At 36.0% G+C, this 25,870-nt stretch overlaps 1 protein-coding gene across 1 annotated transcript; it reads right to left on the bottom strand.

Moving 5' to 3' along the window:
* Positions 1–1,064: 1,064 nt before the first annotated feature.
* Positions 1,065–24,448, bottom strand: HELRODRAFT_188313 (hypothetical protein; the record flags this gene model as incomplete). The annotated part of the gene is made up of 37 exons (XM_009017397.1): positions 1,065–2,749; positions 2,908–3,133; positions 3,827–3,953; positions 4,516–4,664; positions 5,200–5,367; positions 5,913–6,102; positions 6,605–6,830; positions 6,967–7,255; positions 7,897–8,150; positions 8,315–8,741; positions 9,120–9,291; positions 9,595–10,058; positions 10,154–10,353; positions 10,478–10,658; positions 10,817–10,997; positions 11,147–11,377; positions 11,890–11,927; positions 12,073–12,173; positions 12,472–12,697; positions 12,831–13,104; positions 13,588–13,729; positions 14,015–14,241; positions 14,845–15,208; positions 15,530–15,795; positions 16,465–16,580; positions 16,836–17,033; positions 17,381–17,593; positions 17,794–17,945; positions 18,208–18,379; positions 18,530–18,757; positions 18,998–19,179; positions 19,541–20,610; positions 21,334–21,563; positions 21,660–21,820; positions 22,248–22,370; positions 24,089–24,210; positions 24,393–24,448. 37 exons carry the CDS (start codon positions 24,446–24,448, stop codon positions 1,065–1,067), a joined length of 9,831 nt encoding a protein of 3,276 aa, XP_009015645.1.
* Between the last annotated feature and the right edge of the window lie 1,422 nt (positions 24,449–25,870).

Here is a 25,870-nt window from a genome sequence, read left to right as displayed (position 1 = left end):
TAAGAAGAAAACCAAGATAGACAAGAATCAGTAATATTGAAAGAATGATGCAGCAGTCTCAAGAGAATAGTATGGTCAACAGTATCAAAAGCCGAGGAAAAGTCAAGAGCAAGAAGAAGAGTAAGATTACTATTGTCACTAGAGAGAAGGATATCATTGTGTATTTTGAGTAAAGAAGTTTCAGTACTGTGAGCAGGTCTTGTGTTCAGGTTGAAGGCGAGAATGAGATAGGAGGCTTCAATATTCAGATTGAATGTGTTTTGGCATCATTTCTTCAAAGAACATTTAACACTGTTAACGGTATTTCATTTTATCTCGAAACATCATTAAAAAATTTAGTATAATATAGTTGTAATATAATTACGACAACTACGGTCGACTTTCAGAATAATTTACATAAACAAAATGTACAATAGTATTAATAAATAATTTATTTAACAAATGCATTACTATACACTGTAATTTATTTGAACTCAATAAAAAAATGCAAGTACACAGTTCTCGATGGTAAAGTATAAAAACGCGTTCTTCATTTATTTAAGCTCCATTTTGCAGCAACTATTTTGATTAAGTGACATATCGACAATTGAAATTTTACACAGTAAAGTAGTAGAAGATTTTTAAAATTTTTAGAAAAATTGCAATAATAAAATTATTAAATACAAATAAGTAATAATATCTAAAAAAACAATATATACAACTAATAATAGCTAAACTATTTCAATTAAAATTATAAACGGTGTAGTTGTATGAGTAATTTTTTACATTTTTTAATATGCTGAGTAGCGGAGTTGTCTAAAAAGGTAGCGTGAATACGCCCATGTCGACTAATTAGCCATATTTGAGAAATTTCAAACACGATCAATAAATTAGTAAGAAAATTAACTCAAACAAGAAAGATTAATAAATATTCGTAAATTAATTATAAGAATTAAAATTTTCGGCACCAAGCGCAACTTCTTTCGAGAATTTTCAACGAATGAAATTTAAACTTTGAACTATTTTTTAACATAGCATCTTGTAGTGCAGATGAGTTGATCTCCGAATAATTATAATTTTTGCAATCATATTTTGACACCGCTATGATGGAAGCTACCCGGGTGATTGTTGTTGATGTTGCTGTTTGATGACGGTACAACTAAACATGACCCAAAACAAGCTCTCACCCTCGCGGAGTTCGCTCCAGGTAGTTCAAACAAGAAAGTAGCTACGCAGGCCACGTTGTTGTGGTTATATTCCATAGCTACGGGACAGACACGCAATTTTTTCAACTTCTTGGCACTATTTTGTTGCATCTGATGTAATTGCTGTTTGGATTTATTAACATCAGTTTCCAGGTTTGGTGCGGTTGCGCTGTCTTGTTTGTGTGTAGTGGTTACAATGGTCATCGGTGAATCGTGTGAAAAAAATTTACGAGAACCCTTTTGCAAGACGGTTGTAAGTGTGGCGGGAACTGAAACGTTGGACATCAATTGTTCAGATGACGACGACGTTGACCTTATTTCGGCTGTCGATGACGACGATGTTTCATCAAGCTCATCACCCATAACAACAATGATTCGAGCAGATGGCCTGGACGCCATATGTTCCATTTCCAGAAGGTTCTGGCTTCTTGTGGTATGGGCATCGTACATCTGCTTGGCTTTCCATAGCAATACACAGACAGCTAAGAAAAGAAAGAAACATGAAAAAAACACCGAGAAAAATACAAATAAATCAATGTGAGATGTGTCGTGACGAGTATAAACGCCCCCATAGGACGCTGGCTCGTTCCCAAGAATGACCATGTAAAACCGAGTAGCTTTCAATGGATATATATTGCTTGCTATCTGAACGACCAATCTATCTTTGACATTATCAACTATTAAGAATGAATCAGGTTGACTCAACGTCACATATGTTACATGTTTGTCGGCAGTTCGTTTTTCAAGGGTGTAATATTTATTGTTATTTACATTCTTTACAAAATTATATTTCAGTAGCTGCGGGTCTCTGACATTCAAAAGCAATGTTGCAGCCGTCTGCGAGGAAGTGGAGGCGGTTTTGGTTGTAGACGTTGTGGTAGCTCTAGTGCTGGAAATGATATCCAACCTGTTAGTAATTTTCGTAGTTGAAGATCTGGTGGATGTTGTTGTCAGTCTATTCGTCTTTTTAATTTGTTTCTTTTCGCTGCTCTGGTTGCTTTTATTCTGTTTTTTATTAGACTGCGCATGCAGCTTCTGCTTAGAATTTAATTTAATCTTAACCGACGAGGAACTATTGAAAGTTGGTGTCGTGTTGATTGAAGCTGGCGTAGCCGCTTTTCGTTTTCTGAGATTATTCTTTAACGTTACAACATTCGAAAAACTGAGTTCATAACTATCATCATCGGTGTCGTCAAAGTCATTGTGATATCTTTCATAATGATCAACATCGTCGTCATCTTCATCACTCTGATCACTATCATCAAGCTTGAGAGCTTCTTTCTGGCTACCTTCCTGACCAGCAGTCTGGTCATTGCTGTATCTAGTGTCATAGAGGCCATCATCACTCTCCTCGTCTTCTTCTTCATCACCATCATTTGCATTATTAATGTTATAACTTGAACCTCCATCACTGCCATTGTTATTTTTATGACTCCTGTCAGCAACATTATTTGACAAATCAACCAACTTATACTGAGGATCAATTTTAACGCTGTGAGCACCGGTGATAGGATCGACAAAGACTTGGAATGCGTTGTCAAACGGTGCCAAAAATACCTTCACGCCTAAAAGTAAATAATAGAATAAATTAAACCAACGGACAAATTTTAATTAGATATCATTAAGCAGAAATATTGAAACGGTAGAACTAAACGACAACCACAATAAAAATATCGCTGAAGTTTTAGCGCGATTAAGAGAATAGGTTGTATGATGAACTGACCTCCCTTGGTGACATCAACATAAACTCTTATGTTCACGTTGTTAGTTCGCGGTTGAATAGCAAAAAAGAGAGTTCTGAATTGAAGGAGTGGATTGGGCTCCTTCATGGGCATGCAGTTCATCTGACTGGTGGGATCAAAACAATATTGGCTATCTGTTGAGAAGTGTCTGTAACACTGGTGGTGGTTAGTCGGTGTGCCAAGGAAGTTGTCCATACATTGAGAACACTGAATTGAACCAGGAATACGCCACAATTAATTATTATTACAATTAATGTAATCGGAAAATACTACAAAATATTGAAACAAATATTCTGGACACGCTTTACAAAACCATAACACAACTCGCGATTATGAAAACTTGTACAAAATTGTTAGCGGGCAGAAACATGAATCTTTACATTTACATTATTACAAATTGAATGATAAACAAGTTGAAATAAACATTTTTTTGGCATCTACCTATCCCTAATCAACAATGCAGCAGTCATTAATCTTTAAAACATATTCACTGATCTGACTGATCACTATATGTTATAGTTTGTTATTTTTTCTATTCATTCAAAAAAATTCAACACTTCGATAACAATGAAAAGAAAGTTACTATTAACTTTCAGAAAAACTGAAAATTTTATTAAAATTCTAACAACATGGAACGATGAAAATATTAAACGAGCAATCTAAAACGCCATTTTAAAGGCTCAGTCTTTCGCAGGCAACATCTTTCATTCATCTCACATCAAAAACTGTAAGATTTAAAAAATTTGATCTTGAAAGCAAAACAGAACAAAGAGATGAAGTGACGAGAAGGCAATAGGTGGACGAGAGAAACATGGAAGAAAATAAACGAGCAAGTACAAAATGAAAAAGAGCAAGTAGAAACACATGGAAGCAGAAAGACAATGCAACGACTGGACCAACCTGTGCAAGGTAGCACTTCTCAGGGGGGTCAGATGAGCTGCATCGAGGAGATTTCGTGTTGTTGCGGCAATCACAACCATCTCCTTTTTCTGGCTCACAGAGGTCGCTGTGGCCATTGCACTGACATCTGCAAACAATAAATTACAACTGACAGAACACTCCGAAACTATCAATCAATCTTCGTTTTGCGTCCAGAGACCCGGTTTCCCGAGGTAGGACGTATACACTCCGAAACTGAAAAAGTGTATGAATCCACCAACAGGTCAGGCGAAAGAATAATTAGTTTCGTTTTCGTAAATTTTTAGTTCAATGCGAAGTTTTTTTATATTCTATAAAATGTAAGAGTTTCTTTTAAGTAACATGAAGTACATTTCCAAAACACGTCTACTTGTATTTTTTTAAAAAACAGAAACGTTTAGCATTTGATAACTGTAGCTAAATAACTAATAATTAACGTAATAATGATGCTTCAGAAATGATACAGAACATTGATTCCAACAGAACAATATAAAAAAACAAAATAAAAATAACTTAATGAGCAAATGACCATTAAGCAAACGAGCAATCAATCCAACAAACAGACAAACAAGTAAACAAACAAGCAATCAAGCAAACAAACAAACCATCAAGCAAACAAACAAACCATCAAGCAAACAAAAATCAAACAAACAAAAAGCCAACTTAGCTACCTGGTGCACGGTTCAGATCGTTGCTGGGTGGCTATCCTGAAGAATCCCACGGAGCACTTTTCACATCGGTCTCCATGAGTGTTATGCATGCAGTTCAAACATTTCGTGCTCTTCTCATCTGAAGACCCATTCTTCAACCAATTGGTTACCTTCAACGTAGATGCACACACACATTATTGAATAATAACGTTCTACATTATACAATTATAATGTACCATTCTCTAGCACACTGCATTGTATAAAGTAACAGTCATTTGAAATTCATCCGGCGATTTTATGAAGAAATGCACAAGGACCAGCGCCATAATAAAATTTTCACTTTGAATAAAAATGATAAGAGTCAGAAAACATTCTCAATAGAAACAGCGGACTTAATTGTGGCATCTAATTAAGCAATTAATATTATGATTCCTTCTTCCACTTTACTGACACAAATGCAATACAATACAATACAATACAACACAATACAATACAATACAACACAATACAATACAATACAACACAATACAATACAATACAATACAACACAATACAACACAATACAATACAACACAATACAACACAATACAATACAATACAATACAACACAATACAACACAATACAACACAATACAATACAATACAATACCAGACAATGGAAACATTATTTTATGAGATTAAAAAAGCAAAAATAGTGAAACAGACATTTTCATAGTCAAGGGCCAGTGCAGGATATTTGATGGTCTGGATGAAATCTTCTGACGACATGCAGACGCGCGAATGATTGTTACAGAACTCTTGACACGGCCTACATCTGCCGCCGTTGACCGGGTCACCAACATAGAGAGGCTTGCACTTGTTGCATGTCAGACCCTTAGTAGTTAGATTTACTTTAAATTTCTTTCTATCCTTTATAATGCAACTCTGTCAAACGCAGAACTGCTTACACGTTATTCTATACTTATAATTAAACTTTCGTGCCACAAAGTCTGTACACCATCCACACCACACCACACGACACACACACATACATTATGTATGCACGGGCAAGTATCATGGTCTTTGAGTAGTCTGACAGTATTCAAACCATTCCATCGCGTAACAAATAGTTTAAAAATGTGAAAGTTTTTAAAAGTAAAATACACAATATGTATATATATATATATATATATATATATATATATATATATATATATATATATATATATATATATATATAACTTTACTTATTATTTAGTTAGAAAATAGAAAATTCAACATAAAAACTTGAAAAAAAAGGAAAATCGTTTAAAAAAGTTGATGTCACTAGAGCCAAAGAACTCTAATGTTTATCACAACAACCAAATCAAAATGCACACAAGATTTGCATAAGAATAAAAAGAGCACAAAATGTGAAATAAAAATAAAGTCCAACGAACCATGGTGTTGTTGAGACACTGCATGCATTTGTTCAGTTCGGTTTCACTTTTACACTGGCTGTGTTTATTGCATTTACACTCGTAACTACAATTGAGACCAACATAGCCGAATAAACACTGGCAAACGTTTGGACGTACGCAGTTGCCGTGCACACATCCACCTGGACAGTACGGCACACAAGTGTTCAATCTGTTCGTTAATTATAATAGCAATGAAGATGTTACCAATTATTTTTTTTGTAATATCTCATTCATACTATTCGTTTAACATTGGAAGCAAATTTACACAAAACATTGTATGTCAGTTGGATCTTATGTACATTTTGATTTGTTCAGGACTTCATGCTTATTTTAATTTGTTGACAAGAAGTTCATCCAATCCATTTTTAAAAATAAAAAAACACCAACGACATTATCTATCACTATAATATCAAACAAAGAATTATTTTACAAGCGGAACTGTGAAATGTCGGAATGGTTTGAATGTGAATGCAAATGGTATGAATTAATTTAAATCAAAAATAGATGTTTTTTTTTGAAAAACCGGTTTTTAAGTAAGACTGGCAAACGGATTTTTGTTGATTGGTGGCTTAAATGTTGTTATTTTTTATATACAGTGAATTTTGGACCATTAAATTTAGTTTTCTCCCATTTTTTATTACATTTATGTTATATTATGTTATAGAACTAACTTATCATGGAAGATGTATCCATCCATGCAGGTACACTCAAAGCCAAGCAGCTTGTCCACACATCTTTGCGTCATATTGTTGCAGTTGTGGTGACCGTTGAGACACTCATTCTCCGGTGGACAGGAGAAGTAATGCCACTGCAGATGTTCACTCAATGTCGTCGATGTAGTTGTTGTTGAGCTTGCTGACTGTGCACCGCTCATGCTATTTTGCGTTAATGGGTAACCTAACGATGGTTTGTTTAAATTTGCTTCAAATATTTAACAAAAATTAATAATTGAAACATTACAAAGAATAATGAAATAATTGAAGAACTATAATAAAATTTAAATCGAAATATTATCAAAATGAACAAAACTAACCAACACTATCGTTAGCCTCATCACGAGGACAGGATTCTGAAGAGGAAGGCCCACCAAGACCCCCCTGTCTGCAGCAACCAGCCCCCGTGTACGACGACAACTTACTTGGCAGCCAACCACAGTGAGGATTCGACAAACAGGAATCACAGAGAGTGTTTTGAGAACATTCCGACGGACAGGTACTGCTGACATTTTGTAAGGAAACGTCGTTGCTGACGTAGTTTGTGGTCACCAGGGAGCCACACTGCCCGAAGGAGCACAGGATGTCGATCTGACTGGTCGGCATGCACTGCAAAGTCGGCGTCAACAATTTTTATGGATTCAGGAAAAAATAATTTAAAAATTTAAAAAAGATTACATCAGCCAACGCAGCAGCACGTATAATGGTAAAATGATGACGATATAGATAGCTAATAATAAAAATAACTGAACTAGCACCATTTTCCACAGCATGTGAATTCCAACAAATACATAATGGCATTTACACATTCCACAACGAAAACAATGAGAGGCAAATTTCTTAACTAATTTAATTTTGAAAATTTTAAACTATTCGCTCTTATAAATTGATGCCCCACTACATACACTCAATTAAAAACATCAAGTACTTCTCCACTATTCAATCCATGAAGCGTGCTTCAACTCTACCCAGTATTTTCTTTACGCGTTATTTATTATCAATCTCACCATCATCAACATGTAGGAATCAACACACCTACTTGTAACATTAACAAGATATCACTATTACAACTCAATCCAGTCATATTCTCTTCTCTGCAGTTCAAAAAACAAACAACGCCAACAGTAAATCCAAAAACAGTTAAAATTTAACAAATACATCGGCATTCCTTCATATTCAATAAAGTTATTGCTTTGAATGATGTACGTGACAGGAAGCAGCTTGGTTGTTAGGGAAGGTAGAGAACGAACCACATTGTTGAGGGTGTTCCAGGAACAGTTCTCCAGCACGCAATCTTTGCAGTTCCTCTGAGCATAACATCTTGAAAAACATTGCTGGGGACGTTGGTGGTTTTGATTATGATGTCGTTGTTGTTGTTGTTTGCCGTGCTGAGCTTGATTTGTGTTTAATTTCTTCCTTGCGCCAGAGAAGGGCGGTGATGATGGAGTTGTCTTCTGAGGTCTCCTGCTGCTGTACCTATCCACACATCTGTCCGCTGGGCAGCCTTCGGTAAATGTCGCACGTGAATAACGTTATGACGGATCATCGGATGTAATAACGAAAATAATCACAGTGAGAGTAATAATAATGATAACAACAACAACAACAGATGAACGAATGTTACAAACCACGAACAACAACAAATGAACGAATGTTACAAACACCGACCAGTGCTGTCATCTTGCTTGTCGGAAACCAGAGGATTACATTTGCTAGTGGCCCATCTACAATATTTATTGTGCATGCAATCCTCACAGTTCTCAATCCCACTGCAGTTATCACCATCATAATCATGATCCCCGTCGTCGTCATCATCATCATCGTCGCGTTCATCTGCATGGATGTTCCTGTAAGCATAGCACTCGGAAACATTCAAGAGTTTCAAGAACGGAAGTGAAGGAAATGGCGACAACGACGATGATGATGAAGAGGAGGAGGAGGAGGAGGAGGAGGAGGAGGAGGAGGAGGAGGATGGTGACGTCAAAGTTGATGAGGTGATGGTTGTTAATAGTGGCGGTCGTTTTGATGAGCAGGTTGACTGGCAATCGAATGACGACTCGATGCACTGCGAACAATTGTGGCACCAGGAACAATTCTATGGTTGTTTATTGTTTCAATGTAATCAACGCTGCCAACAATTTTCTCATTACAATGGTAATCAATGTTATTTTCCAATCAAATCATAATCCCTCTCAAGTTATGACTAACAATTCATTTACGTACATCATTATCTACAAGAATTTACACATGTTATGTCAATCTTGATGAAAACGTGTAGCATTGTCTATGGCTGAAGAACGCTTACTTACAAACTTTCAACCACCTTCAGGCTAGGATTAAAATACATCTAACAATGTCTAGTACAATTTAGGACAAATTTAACTTTCACCAGTAGCTATAATCAAAAACAGTTACAAGAAAATTATTTTGGAATCAATTTGTGATTAAAAAGTCATCAGAAGAAAGCAACAACCTCAATTGCAAGGACACAACTCTTGCATGACTTGTAGTCGGCACAGTTATGCTTGTCGAACTTCAATTTGTGACACTTCAAGTTGCTCATGTCAGGAATGACGTCATCAAACAACGAGAAGTAAGATGCAGAAGACGATGACGCTCTTAATTTTGTAGTTGAATATATGCATCTGGTGGATTGTTTATTTAAAAGAATGATTATTGCTTTTGAGCAGTAAAAAATTTGTTATAAAGTATATTAAACACTAACACCAAATTATAAATTGAACAAGTTCAAAAGTTCAAATTAATTTAATCAAGAAAACAATTTATTCATCCAAAATTTCCTATTTTTTCGTAAAACTTTGAACAATTTTTAAACAAATAAAAATCTTGTGTTCCTATTCATAATTCATCTGATTTAAATAATTTTTCCTTCACTTCCATTTATAGAAAAACGAGAAAATGTAGAATAAAAATTAGTAGAGACCAACTTGATGTTAGTGTCGGCATTAGCTAGATCATTCTCATCCGCATCTTCATCCTCATCTTCATCCTCATCTTCATCATCTCCACCACCCCTATCGCAACACACGCAGAGTTTGTCGGCGTCATTTAACTTATAGTTGAATATGCATCCGTTAACTTTGAGGCAGTCCTCTTCGCTGATGACCAGCTGGCAGTAGTTCGTAGGAACAACTAGCGACACCAAAACGCCAACGCTCTCATCTGCCTTGTACTTCCTCGCCAGACCGTAGACTGTGTTGCTCAGATGGACGGCCGTGAAGTGGCCCATTGAAAGAAACTGAGTGAATGCTGATGACGATGAAGAAGTAGATGATGTAAGTAATGATGACGACGACGACGATGATGATGACCGGGAGGAGGGAAAGGATCCACCAATCAGAAAGATGTAATCATCCAGCAAGATCATATCATGCCACTGCATGCTTAGGTCCTTATATATAATTTTTTTTTATTAAAACGGCATTATTTAAAATATAATTAATGGCACTGAAAATAATTGTGATTAAAGAGAAGAAAAAATAAAACCTGTATGCCATCTTCCTCGAACATCCACCACCTGAAGTTTCTATCATTATCCAGATCCACATCACCGTTGGAGCCGGCATGAACTTTTAATGCATGCAATCTATTGGACGTTGAAAAAGCAGAGCCGTTGAGCTGGTACCCCCCATGTACAAAAATGGTACGTTCCATTGAATGGTAAGCCGATGCATGGCCATATATTCCTGAGTGAAATGAAAATTTATCTGAGATTAAAAATAATTAATCACTAATTTTAGTAACAACAAAATAACTAAAAACAAACGAAACGCTTGGAATAAGAATTTCAAAAAATTAAAACAAAAACACCTTTGACTCCATAGCCCAGATGTTGAACACCCCTGAAATGAGATCGACCAATTTCATAAGTATACACAATGTATTCACTGACGGGCACACCCCCGATGACGACGATGACGTCATCATTTATCGACGTCATCGTGTGCCCCGCCAGATGGGGCAGTGACAGCAAGGGCGATGACGTAGGCAGCTGGAAAGTGCAACAACAGGAGAATATTAAGTCATTACAACCAATAAACAGGTCCGTGTTACATTTTTTTCACTCAAACCATCATTATTAATATTTTTAATAAAAAAAAGATTTTGTCAGAATAAATAAATTGAGATCATTATCCGATAGTAACTAACCTTTATCAAGCTCCATAGTTTCGTATGCAGGTCAAATTCCCACAGCTGATTGGAATAGATGGATTGCTCACTGTTCCAGTCGGTGCTTGCTCGGTCGTCATCAACATCATCTGCAGGGCCGCCCAGCACACCTCCATACAGGTACAACTTGCCATCGATGCATACCATCGCATGCATATATCTGACGTTGTATCATTTTTTATCTTTTGAATTCGTGACAAAAATTTAAAAAAATAATTTGCAGAAACGTCATATGTTCATTTATTGTTGATAATAATGTCAGCATTCAAAAATTAGCTAATATAAATAACGTGGCAACGGCAAAAAAACCTGGCAGGTGGTCTGGTGGAACATTCCACATCAAGCAGTAGCCAGTTGGCTTCAGCGTCCTCACTTGGATGAACTTTGCGAGCATTTATTTCGTAGAACCACAAGTCATTCAACACTTTCTCATTGGTTCTGCCTCCAAATAAATACAATCCATTCACACCGGTCGTTCCATTATCGTCACTGCTGTCGTTACTACAACCACAATACGTCAGTGAATATGCCTGCAGATTCCTGGTTGATATAAGCAAATCATATTTTAAGATTAATTCCTATTTCTAGCTCTTACAGAAAATAATATCACTCAAGCAAAAATGTTACATGCTCACATCAAGACATGACAATCAAGTCGTAGCAGCATTATATGAAAGGAAAAATGACAATCCAGACCGAAACTTGAATGAACATTATTAAGATATGCAGCATCCTAGATATTATATAGGGCGTGGCTTGTATTATATATTTATGTTGTAAATACTGTATTTAAGATACTTAAAACTCACTTTAATTCCTCTGGAAGACAACTAATTGTGTTAATAGAAAATGAAGATGGCGATGAATAAGTTGATGATGAAGGTGATGAGGAAGATGATGAGGAAGACGATGAGGAAGATGATGAGGAAGATGATGAGGAAGATGATGAGAGGGATGAGGAAGGTGGTGATGAAGATGATGGTGATGACAATAAGGAAGAATGAAAAAATGATGACGGAGGCGTTGTTGGCAGCATCAACGATGACAAAGACTTGTTCAATTCATCCTGACAAACTGTTATATCAGCAACCTATAAATAAAAAAAAGCATCAATTTTTATTTTACCATATTTACAATTTACCATTATTTTTCATTTACCTAACTTTTAATATAAAAATCAAAAAAGCTAAAAATTAATAAAAAGAAAAAATAGTAAAGAAATGACGTGAACTAACTGCATGTTGATAAGGCAACACTTGAAAACTTGCGTTGAAACCAACGGAGAAGGATGGCGTGGGACCAGTGAAGGAGGAGGAGAGAGCTGACGTCGTCAAAACTGATTTGTCATTGTACGTTAATTAACAATAACCAATGAGTGAGAACATACACCCATATCACTCACACACGCACACAATTTAAACGAAATGAACAAGACTTTTTAAGATAAAAAAGCATCTTGTATTAAGATCAAACGTCAAAGTTTTATTGCCATCATCATCTTCATCTTCATCTTCATCATCACCATCAACATTCTAATCATTTATAGTAGTCACTATCGTGACCCTCATTATTATCATAATAATATTCATGATTGGCAGCATTTTGAAATAGCAGTTCAGCAGTTTGGAGCTGACCTCCGTTAGCATGGAAGGACTCGTAGAAGATGACCAAGTACTCGGAATATATATAATACTTTGCTGGTGATGTTATCATGTTATCACATATTGATGCTATCAATTTGGCTGAAGATGATGATGAAGAAGGAAACGAAGGTGATGGTGACGACGACGACGATGAACAAGTGGCTGACGATGGTAATAGAAATTGTTCCGGTATGCCATCATAAATGTAAAGAAAATCCTGTCAGAACAATTGAGAAAGAAATTAAATTAAACTATTCAAGCTGAATATCGAATTGAAATTGGTCACCAACCAGTACAAAAGATGACATCAACTAATGATCAAATGCAGAACAAATGAACAACAACCGAACCTTGTAACAAAGTATGTTCTTTATGTCAATTGTCAGTTCAATAACTTTTCTTTGGTCTTTAACAGAAAAGAACGATGACGACGACGATGTTTTATTCAATAAAGATGATAGTGATGTTGAGTTATGTGGCGTAATTATGGCGACACAGAAGACGTGCTGTGGCTTTTGAAGTTGTGAAAGTTGCTGCTGTCCGAGCATGCGGCCGAGACCACCGGAAGTCGCATTGGTGATGATCAATTTGTTCTCGCAGCTCTGATAACAACGACCTCCATTCCTACGGAATGAGTAGGCGTACCTCATCATCATCATCACTATTGACGTCACATCATCACGTCGTTTTCATCATCACCCTTTTTGTGGATACATATACACCACCACCACCACCACCACCACCACCACCACCACCACCATCGTCGTCATCATAATTATGATACGTCGCAAAAAATTGACATCACCTACCAGCAACCACCACCAACAGGAATAGAAATAATAAGGATAAAAAAAATTAGGCACAAAAAATAATGTTACCACACAAACATCATTATCATTATCATCAACAACAACAATGTTCATCATCATCATCAACTTCATATTCTTACAGCAACAGTCCAAATCCAACCATTCATGCCTTGAGACAGAATGAAAATTATTCAACATTAATTGCACAATCACACACAAACAAACAAACACACACACAAATATACACACACACACAAACAAACACACACACACACACACACAATACACGCACTCATACCTGGGATCTCCGTAGAAGCCAGAGAGACAGGCAGCACAATGTTTACCAGTAGTGTGGTGTGTGCAGTAACACTCACCACTTGTGCTGTTGCATGTTCCTTCGTCCATGTCTCCATGCATGTTGCACTGGCATTCCACGCAGCCTACATTATGAAAATGGTGGGAAAATGACAAAAATCAAGTTGGAAAGCCAGCTGTAGCTCAAATGTCTCAAGTCATGTCACTTGGTACAAATGTTCTCTGTGCCTAACTAATGACTATCATATACTTTATGTGTATTATGCAGTACCTCTTCACAAGTGCAAAATAAAACACACAAATGAGTATGTATATGTATGTCGTGTGGATGTTACAGTCTTTGTGGCACAAAATTTTAAATTGCAAGTAAGGGATGGTTTGTAGGCAGTTATGAGCGACTACTAACTAACCTTGAGACGACATAACGTCTCCAAAGTAACCAGGCAGGCAGAGCTCGCAATAAGACCCGATGGTATTGTGTTGGCAAGCGTCACAAACACCAACACCTCCTTCGAGGCATGTACTGTGTTTGTTGCACAGGCAATCAACATCACATTGTGGGCCCGTCCAGCCGAGGTCACAGACGCACGTGAATGTTGCCGACGAGCAAGCGCCATGCACACAGGCTTCCATACATCTGCGAGTACGATGATCAGTCAGATGTTAAAAACGATTGCCTTGTATGGGTTGGTGGTGTTGTGACTGTGATGGTGATGTTGGTGATGCTGCCTGATGCTGAATGATGTTTTTCCGCCAAGAAAATCTTCAACATTAAAATTATTAATAGAATTCACAAAAATATATGATTGGAAATGTTCATGTCGTCATTAGCATGAAGCAGTATGAAGAGCAACATTAAAAATTTTAAATTTAAGTTGCCAACAAATAAATTATTATACCTTCTGATTCTAAATATTATTTTAAAAATAATTGAAAATCAATTAAAAGTAGAAAAGAAAAAAATTGCCTCAACAAAAGCAATAAGGGCGAAATTAAAATACGCAACTAATGAAAGTAAGAAATAGATACATATATTACATGGTAGAAATTATTCCACATAATATTTTTAAGTGCGAAATTATGATTTAAATTTGAAAAAGGCAACTGTAAAGCAATAAATAATTAAAAACAGTAAAAAAAATAAACACAATAAGCCATCGTCTCACAACGCAACAAATAAAATTTTGCCAGAGTACGTGGTGTTAAATAAGTGACAGTTTGAAGCAGCAGGTTAGCTTACGTTCTGCTGCAGTTCAACATGCCATCTCCCTTGAAGCCCTTATTGCAGGTGCACCTGTACGAGCCGTACGTGTTGATGCAAGATGCATTCTCGTGGCAGGAGTGCGTGTTCAATTCGCACTCGTCAACATCCAGACAAACGGAATATGACCATGTTGACGTCAAAGAAGATGGCGATGAAGATGTAGATGGTGAAGATGTAGATGGTGATGAAGATGTAGATGGTGATGATGAAAATGGTGATGATGGGGAGGACGATGATGGAGACGGCGTCGAAGAAGAGGACGTGATAAAGACAGATGGACGTGAAGCATTCATGACAACTTGGCTGAGAAGGTTTGTGTCGCACGTGGCGTAATAAGGTCCTGACGAAGTGCGGTGTACATTCAATGCATCTAGGTTATACTTTATTATTAATACAATACTAAGGAGGATAATCAGAGAATATTTAAATATTTGACGGTTTAAATGCTAATTGAAGTTCACAACCACAAACCAGAAGCTGATTTGTAGCTTCAATTGAAATATAGAAAATACCTCCATATTTAATTTTATTATTTGAATCAATGCACCTAAGTAAAATTTTCTTTCTATATTGTGACATTCTGAGAAATCATAAATAATGGGAAATAATGATTAAAAATAAAAGCAATCTGATTGAAATTGGTTAATAAACAGGATGAAACCTGAAAAATCCCCATCGAGACACAAGCCAACGTTGAAGTTCTTGGTGAGGCCACACCATCCACACCACCTCTCCTGCAGACAAGACGAACAGTTGGTTAGACTGCCACACGGTGGCCTGCTCACACGAGAGTCGATGCCCATCCAGATCCGACAACCGACGTACAGGAAGCTGGGAATGTACTCGGCGAACCGGAAGCATCGGTTGGTACTCTCGCACCAGACGCACTCGTTGTCGTCCCGCAGACAGGATTCAACAGTTGTGTGGCTACAGGAAGGAAAATATTGTTAGTCGTGCGTTGTCAAGTCACAGTGCTGAGATTCGCAGTGTAACATTTTAAACATTAAACAGACAACTGAACATTTTTATATTAAACTAGTTAATTGTCAACAAATTGAATTCAAATATAAAGTACTGCACGAAAAAACTGAAAAAAGAAGTAAATAAAGGTACAGGTAGCAAGGAGATGGACATGAGTTTTCATCAACAACTGCATTGTCATAGATTCCCCTTCTACCACAACTTGCCTCTTTCACAATCCACTCACACGATGCATCCTGTGAGGTCATCAGATAAGTTCAATGACTGAATGTATGTAACGAGTCGTGAAGGGTTGTGATTGTTCGTTTGGATGACGACTGATTAATGTGTTTAAATAAATGGCGGATATGACAGGTTGGCGCAATTAAATGGAAGATGAATAATTTATGTCAACAATCGATATGGTTAAAGAGGTTGAATAAATATTTTAAAAGATCGTAAAAACAGCTCACCTCCACGCACGTGTAACATTCCGTTAAATGATTACACGCCAGACACTGGTTAACATCAATGACAAGCAAAGATGCTGCTGCTGCTGATGGTGACGATGATGAGTTCGAGGAGACATAGCAATCATGAGTTGGATGATCGACAACGCTGCGACGTGGCACGCACCTTCCGGCACACCAGCCACATAGATGATCAGTCAGACAGGAGAGGCAGCTGATCTGTTCACCGCAACCCTCTCCACCCGTACTGTGGTACAACTCCAAATAGTCTGGTTGGATCACCTGTTAACAGTTCGGTGTCGTTGGCTCAGTCGAATGTCGTCAGCATATGTCAACAATGCAAATATTAAACGTAATTGCAAAAATAAAACACAATTGCAAAAACCTGTACAATTTTTTGCAAAAAAAATTAAATGGTTTAAAAACATAATTATTAAAAAATTTCGTTACAAGATTAAAAAAAAAAGCCAAGAAATAAAATAAACAGAAATAGAAGCAAAAAACATGCCATTGCAGCAGCATCCCTTCCACACATACCTCATTCCTCCTCGGCAGGTTGTTGGTGATGTTCCATTTTATGGAGACGGTCGCACCAGCACTGGGACTCCTGATGTTGTTGTCCATCTTGTTGATGTCAATCTCGACGAGGTACTTGGTGTCCTTGAGGGCACTCGGAGTGGGGACTGGAATGTTCACGGATTTGTACACTGTCTGGTTGATCTCTGCTACTTTCGTCTGGTGGCAGAAAGTTGAGAATAAAAATTTTCTGTTTAATGGTTGACGATAATTTTTATGGAATTGGAAAGGAAAAAATAGGACTGGCGAGTTCTTTAGCATAATTTTTGACTGGCTTCACATTCAAAAATTGAAAATTTTCATTGCATCATTTGATTGTAAATTATTTTCAGTACCAACAATCTGTAGACAAAGAGTGTTTAAAAAATAGCATTCAACTAGCTTGGCCTCTAACATTAATACGAATTAATTTTTTTTAAAGTGATTGCAAATAAGGTTTTAGTGAGATGAGGGTAAAAAAAGGATTGAGTAAAAGATAAAGATAAACAGAGCTGTAAATAACCAACTTTTGTCTTTGGAACTAGGCCATCAACTACTTCATTCATATACATAATCAGTGGAACATTAGTAGCATAGACAGACAACATTATCGGTTGCTGAATTTTTGAAAAGGGCGGATGTATGAACCCTCTGAGTACCCCTCTGGCCAATGAAGATGATTCTTGTTCTGTCACCACTTCAAACTTAAACTGGCATGTAGAACCATTCAATATGGACACCTGGACACAATTGTAATAAATTATTTCTCTTTGGCGATATATGAATAAGCTGCTGAACTTAACAAAGTTTTAATCCCATCTGTTGTTACATTTTTCTGAACTAAATATCATCAAATCTGCTATTAAATAATAACCAAGCCAACTCTGGAAAGTAAATAAAATGAATAATTAACAAAAGAAATGAAAAAGAAATAAATGACCTGGTCTGGTATGAGAGAATTGGGCGGGTGGTTGTACTTGATCCAGTTGAGACCTCGTTTCTTGTTGTGCAGGAGACATTCGTCTTCAGTGGTGAGGTTGGTGCGAGCGTCAGCCTGCCAACTGTTAGCAGAGCGAGTGCTGCATGTTGATCCTAGTGTGCAATGCAGAGAAATGTTACTCTATAGTTAACCAGTAAAAACTTATCCAATTTAATTACTTCAAAAATTTTAAAAACCAAAAATTTGTTTATGATAAAACAATAAATGAGTAAAACAAAATTCCTCTACAGCTATGTCAATATTGCGAAAATAACATGTTAGATGATTATTATCAAATAAACAAGCCACCGACAAAATCTGATAAGATGATGATAATGATAGAGCGACATTCACGAGATAGAACAAAAAACTAACCATTGCTGACGCACAGAGAATCATCAACACACCACACGCATGAGCCATCAGTCCTCCCACTCAAATCATTTCTCCGTGCACTACTTCCAACCTTCGTGCAGGCCTGGCAACTGGTTAGCAGTGGACAAATGCCTGGACATGGAGGACGCTCAACTGTTCTCGACTTGCAGTGCTGGTGGTTTAAATGACGAAATAAATGCAACACAGTGCTCAACGATAAGTCAATGAATAAATTAAAAGTATAAAAATGAATAGAAACTATTTAAAAATGCTAATGATAAACCCAAATATCTATTGAGAAAGTAAGAAACAAAGCACACACTTCAGAAGATTTGACATGGAGACATTGGAAATGATTACCAACAGGGTCTTCATCCTCATCCTCCTCCTCCTCTTCAAAATTTGAGCCCATTGCATCATCATCAACCAGCAAGCACCACAAGCAGTTCATGAAAGACAAACAGGAAGTTTTTGTGAGGTACCTCGAACACTCGTCAACCACCTCTGATGGAGTTGTTAGAAGAGCAGTTCCATCAGGAGCAGATGAGTTCTTTGAAGAAAAAAAATACACATTTCAACAATCTCATTCATTCAAACCTTTTTACTTGTTAAGAATACTCATTTAAATTTTAAACAAAAAAATACAATGAAAATTTTTTAAATATAATCTAATTTAGCAATGCTGTTCTTAAACAAAGTTCTTAAACAAAATAACATGTTTAAAGCTTTGGACGGAAAACAATGAAATGAATCCTGAATAAAAAGTTAAAAATAATAACTGCAAACCAACTTGAAGAGTGTCGTCAAATTGAGAGTTGGCATGGCTGGCAAACATAGTTGGAGGCATGACATACGCATACACAGAATCCTCCAATGTTCCTCTGAATCCACCAACTACCATGATGACATCATCAATGACTGCCAGAGCGTGAGAGCACCTCCTTGTCATCGAACCTGATGCATTGGCCACATCTACAACAATGAAAAATAATAGGACAGCTGATACTCCACGGCAATTAATACACTTTACATCAGAAAAGTATTAGTAATTTATTTAAACATGGTTAAATAAATGTGGATGGCGTCGAGGGGTATTTCGGTTTCATCATAGGTAGTCAAACGGCAACCCCCGATCTCGGAGAAAATGCCGTCTAAACGTGTGTTGTTGTTAAACATGGTTAATATATTAGCAGGAGTGTCATTTGATTGTTAGCAAAACATTCCATTGAAAGGAATTAAAAATATATTGTAACAATTGGCAATAAATAGCTTGAAATACAAAAAAAGGCTTTCAACCAGTAAGCGAAGAAAATCAGAAGCACAAGGAACAAACTTTCGTTGAGAGGCTGTCTGCTGGTCCACTTCCAGCAATCCAGGTGTAAGAAGTAGATGGCGTCATCGAAACACTGTTCGACCACTTGATGCTGATGAATGTTGCCACCAACCACCACCATGTACCGGTCAACGATCACTGACCTGTGGTATGCTCGAACGCTTGGAGCATCCAGCGTTGAATTCAAATCCATCCACATGTTTTCATCTACTTTGTATACGACAATGTTCGAAACTCTTTTTGTAAACCGGGAATTGTCATCAGTTAAGCCACCGAAAATAACGAGAAACCTAGAAACTGGGTCATATACCATAGAGTGACCTACTAATCTGTGATTGGCTAGGATGCCTCCTCTGGCTGGCAATTTTTCCCATTTTAAAACAGGAAATTTGTTGCTTTTATTACGAAACCATTGCACTATAGAAGAAACATCATACCTCCAAACATCAGACAACACCGATCCTTTATTGGATTTACCACCATGAACGTAAATGTATTTGTCATTCACAATAACCATGGCATGACCAAATAATGGTGGAGGTTTTTCAAATGGTTCATTGATGAAATGTACCTCAGTCCATTTGTGGTCGAGCACATCAAACACCCACATATCATTCAAACAGTCGTGAGAGTTAATGGCACCTCCAAAGATAATGAAGAACCGACCTGCCAGTAAGGACATCGTGTGATCAAATCGACCTGCTGGCCATGAAATTGCATTTGCTGCTGATGATGATGGTAGTGATGAGGATGATGAAGATGATGATGGTTGTGGTGATGATGAAGATGAGGAATTGATATCCAAATCATTTTCTATCTTCCTCCAGGAATTAGTGTTAAGATCATAAATAATCAACTCATTAGATGCTGCTATAAAGTCGAATCCTCCAAATAGGAAGAGCTGCTCCAATAAAGGTACATAAACACTTGTGTGACCAGATCTTTTGACATAATCACTCCTACTAAACAAACTCCAACCCAACAATGGAGACGATGAAGATGAGGATGTTAATGGCGAATATGAAGGTATATGAACTCCACAATCATCTCCATGCCATCCAGGTGAGCATCTTCATGTTTAAAATCAATTATACTATTTAGTTAAAATAATAATCGCTACATCATAACCACCAATAAAATTTATACATTGAGCAGGTTCTTAAGCTTTCAACACAATTTCTTTTCAATCATTTCTTAATCATCTTTAGTTCACTTAACTGGACACAAATCAAATTAATCAACAATTAACCATCCTATATAACACAGATGAAACTTTAATTTTGATTGAGTGATTGAAGAAAAATATACCTTCTCCTAAGCATATGCCGAACTCATTGTTAGAGACCACTCAAATCAACACAACAAATCCATTTCTCTTTCGTACTGCTTTCTTTTTGTTAGCTTTCTTCATATAATGAACAAAGCATCATCGATGAATAATTTGCACCTAATCATAACCAATTAAGCCTGCTTTTATAATATTAAATAGTACTTTTTTTTCTTGAACACACTCCCCACAGTTATAACCATTCAGAATAAAATTACTGGCACAGTACTGGCCATCATAATCTTAATAACTGGCCCCATCATCTCAGCAGCTTCAATGCTAAGCAGAGAAGCACCACATGCTTACTAAACTGGACATAAACCTTTTTTTTCTTCTATTCATATTTTTTCACTGATGTTCAAGCCACTTAAAGGTTATGTTATCAACAAAAATCTATTCCACTAACAAATTTCCAGGTTATCTCATCCTCAAATTTACATTAATGTCTAGCTGAATAAAAACTAACCGGCAGCCATCTTCAGTGCAGAAACCTTTATGAGCACTCTGGCCACACATGTTTGGACAGAGGGGTAGTTGGCAGGCATAACCTTTGAAGCCCTGCTGACACCTACATGCACCTGTCTGTTCATCACATAAACCAGAGTTGGAACAATTGAATGGACAACGAGTGACATGGTACACTGCTTTGAAGCCTTCAAGTCCGTAGTTTGTATCACTCAAGAAAAATATCAGCATCTGAAAAGAAATTTTTTAAAAGGATAAAGGTAACATTTCTACATGTCTCATGCACAACTAAATGTTTCAATGAAAAAAATAAAAGTTGATGCTTACATATCCAGATCTGGCAATGATTGGACTTGGAGAGATGACTCCACTCAGTGTGGCTATGACAGGTGAATTGTAAGAGTTGCCATCGTATACCATCAGGTAGTCATATATGCATTCTGTTGACATCAGAGAGAACTCAAGCATGATGTAGTGCTCAGGTTTAGCTTGAAATCAATAAAAAAAACTTTAGTCAACAATGAACAGTTCAGAGAAACATTACAAACATGAAAATTTTAAATGTTAAAAAGAACAAGTGTGTTGGATTGCCACTGCATTCATTCATGAAATTTTCAACCAAAAACTTATTCATATTCTATGAATATTCATATTCAGGTCTATAAAATGTAGTAGTTAAGAGCAATAAATCTAACAAAGGCAAGGTATTACCAAAATTAGTAAGTTGAGTTATGATAAATTAGATTGTACTAGTGAACTGGAAAATAGGGGTTTTCTATCATTTATTTTATATGTAATACTAAAAATAATATATAAAAGCAGTGTTTGTTTAAAACATTTTTGCTCAAATTTTACATTAGTGATTAGTAATTAGTTATACTCATTTGTGGTTTGTGTTATGTTATTGAAACTGACCAATGATTAGCCACTCGCATCGCATGTTTTGTTTATAATCTCCGGCCCCATCAGACACAACTCCTGATGTTGCATTCAAGACATGTCGCCCACTGCATGATGAGGATGAGTTGCCAACCTGCTCTTCCAGATGCACACATCCAATTAGCAGTGTGAAAATTATTATTAAATACAGGATAACGCTCGTTTTTTTACTTTTTATTACAGATAGAATGTTTGTCAAATATTTCATCGCTTTGAGATACAATCATACATTTTTATATCATTTATAATTTATTTAATTAAAACTTTTCAATTTTAAATTTAAAAATAAACATTAATTTAATTTTTAATATATTAATTTATGTTTTAATCTAATAATTACATAGAAGAAAGACAAACACCAAACTCTCAAACAGTTTATTGATTATTGTCTGTGAACATCAGCGCCATTGAATAATTCATTTATTTATTAATTTAATGTTTTAATAAGATTAAAATTGCTAAAAAACTAGTAAATTAAAAGTTGAAAATTAATTACAAATATTTTTTCTATTTTATTTATTTCAAAGTTTCAAAAAAAAGTAATAATATACTACTTAAAGTATAGTAGTAGAAGACTAGAAGACCAACATAAAATGAATATCAGCATATTAAAACAATGTGCACTACGTAAAAATTTTGAAGCGACAAAATCAAAAATCATTCCTAATATAAAACAGCAGAAAATAAAATTAATCAGAACTGATCAATTCCAATAGGCGTTATTAATTCGTCTTTGCTTAATTGGGAATATTATGATTAAAAGTAAATAATTAAAAGATTTCATTGAATGGTAGGGCGGTGCTGTCTTATTTAACTGATTGTGAAGCGTTCATTTCCTAAACATCCCAAAATGCCAACATCAATCCAATGTATCGATGTAATATTTTTTACTTTCTTTAATGAGTGGATGTTTTTTGGTTAATTTTAGCACGTTTATTTAAAATCTGTAAGCCTTTTGTTTTTTATCACATCAAGTTTTCGAGAAAACCTCAATTGAAGTTTTATTAACCTTTATCACTCATCGGTTATCGCAATCAGTTACACTCATTATTTGGTCATTAAATACTAAAAAAATTTTATTAGACAAGAAATGTCATTTTATTGCAAATGAGTAGCAAATAATATTTTAAAATGTTGTCTTTGCTCGTTAAAATAAAACTTGTTGATTGAACTCGCATATAAAGTATGTAGAAGAGGCTCAAGTGCTTTGCAAGCAGACTTTTGACAGTGTTTAACTTCTTGGACATCACAGACGTTGCAGCAACTAGCAGTAATCTGCAAACACAGCCTACTCCACCGTCTCCTGTAGCGTGATTTCATTAAAGCGATTTCCTGGTTACATGCTTTCCAGGTTCATCACTGACTGCCGAGACATTCAAGGAGAAGTCAAAAAGTGAATAAAAAAGATCAATTTTAAGGAGAATGTTAAATATCATATTATCGAAGGCGTGGGAAGGCATGTTGAACAACATTTTGTAGTTACTATACTTATTATTTCACAAAAATTGGCGAGAAGAAATTTTAGCTCTACCCATGCCCCAAGGTCTTTTTCGTTAAGTAGGTCTTGAAAACGTTTATCACTCATTACTTTTCGGATCAGAGAGCAAAGAGACATATCTTTTTTTATTTTACCATCACTGATTTGCAGAAACATGGAAAAAAGATGTGTAGAGATATCATTCATCTTATCCAACATTTTCACAAAATTTACTCTACTTGATTTGTAACATTGGTAATAAGATGTTTTTTTGAGAACCAGGCGACTTATGCAAAACATATTTTTGATTAGGTTCAATGCAGTACCTAATGGGCCAAACCTTTTTTAACAGTTTGAGCATCTCTATCCTGACTATTCCATTCGCAGAGGAAACAGCATAACTTTGTGTCACAGACTTGTAGACTTTGCAATTCGCTGCAATTGGTTTGTCTATTATCTGTTCTGCAACATTTCAAAACCGATAAACGTAAAAAAACCAAAATGCTCTGAATGTTTTTTAATTTCTTCTCGGCGTGATTTCATTTCATATCCGGTCAAGAGCTGAATCAAAGTCGATAACTGAATAACCATATTTTTATCGTTCCTAAAAACTTTTTTTAATGCAACGTTGTAAGAGTACATACAACTTAAATCCCTCGTAAATTATATAAATTAAAATGTAGAAACCAGCTCGGGGCATGTAATAAATAAACGAACTTAATAAAAACTCATTTATGCCATTTTTTTTTCATTTTTCGTCAGTTGGTTTTACATTCTACTTCTCTTTATGTGTGGATGTATGTTATAGAGGAGTGAACCACTGACTGAGTAGGCAAGTTCAGTCAGTTAGTGCTCAATCAACCAATGTCAGTATTAATCAACCAAATCAACCAACCTACCAATCAGCCGATCAATCAACGATTATAAATCAATGAAACATTCTTTCAGGGTTCAGTTACATTTCCAACAGAGTCGTTACATAATTTTTCTCAATTGTTTTTAATATTTTTGTTTTATCAATGCACGTTGAAATTTTTAAATTAAATAATAATCTAAATTTTCATTTTCCTAAAATTAAATTTAAACTATTCAAAATACATAATTTTATGACAATAATGAAAATTTGTCGTCAATAAATCATTGGAAGCTTTTAAACATTATAGAGATGACATGATGAAAAGCCACTCACACACGTTGTGCACGAGGGCTTGAATTTCAACGTTCAGCTTCTCCCGTTCATTTATCATTCGCCATCAGACTCACATACATCAGGCGTGCATGTTGACTATTCTTCATTCAAATACGATTCAAAATGCATGAAAATAAATTAGCATGCACGTAATATGTGTTTGTGTGTGCGCGTGTGTGTGTGCGTGTTTGTTTGTTTGTGTGTGTGTTTGTTTGTGTGTGTTTGTGTGTGTGTTTGTGTGTGTGTCATGTATCGAACGGTAAATAATTACAGTTCTAGAAAGGGATCGCAGAAAATGGATACAAAATATCCAATATCCGGCAGTTGGTGTGGAAATCTTGCTTGAATTACAAATTTAGTTAAGGATGAATTCTGCAAAAAAATCGATCAACGTTTTTAGAAAAGGACTCGCTCAGTGTGAAATGTTGTTACGGAATCGAATCGAGTGCAATTACACAAGCAGCGTTTACTCACACTCTGAAAGTTCATGCAACGCTGTACTGAGGAACATCTAAGACAAAGTACAGAGAGAAGAGGAGAGGAGTGATAAATAAATTAAGCAACAGATTAAGGTGGCAATGATGATAAATAAATTAGGGTTATCAGATTTATCATTCAGCAGAATGCTCGTTCAAAAGGTTTGTGAGTACAGTCATACAGTCATTTGTTCGTGAGGATCTTCTCTCTCTCTCTCTCTCTCTCTCTCTCTCTCTCTCTCTCTCTCTCTCTCTCTATCTATCTCTTTTAAGGATGACGTTTTAAATGATGTCGTTTTTCCACAACGAATATAATTAATAGCTAGTTTGTAACGAGGATAACGATGATGATGATGACGGTGATGAAATTGGAGATGAATATGATGATGGTTATGATGAAGATTAGTTTTGTTACATAGTGATGACGAGGAGGAGGAGGAGGAGTATAAAGAGGAGG

Source organism: Helobdella robusta, assembly GCF_000326865.2.
Source record: "Helobdella robusta unplaced genomic scaffold HELROscaffold_2, whole genome shotgun sequence".
Taxonomy (NCBI): domain Eukaryota; kingdom Metazoa; phylum Annelida; class Clitellata; order Rhynchobdellida; family Glossiphoniidae; genus Helobdella; species Helobdella robusta.
Note: the sequence above shows the minus strand (reverse complement) of the source record. Positions and strands in the feature narration are given on the sequence as shown.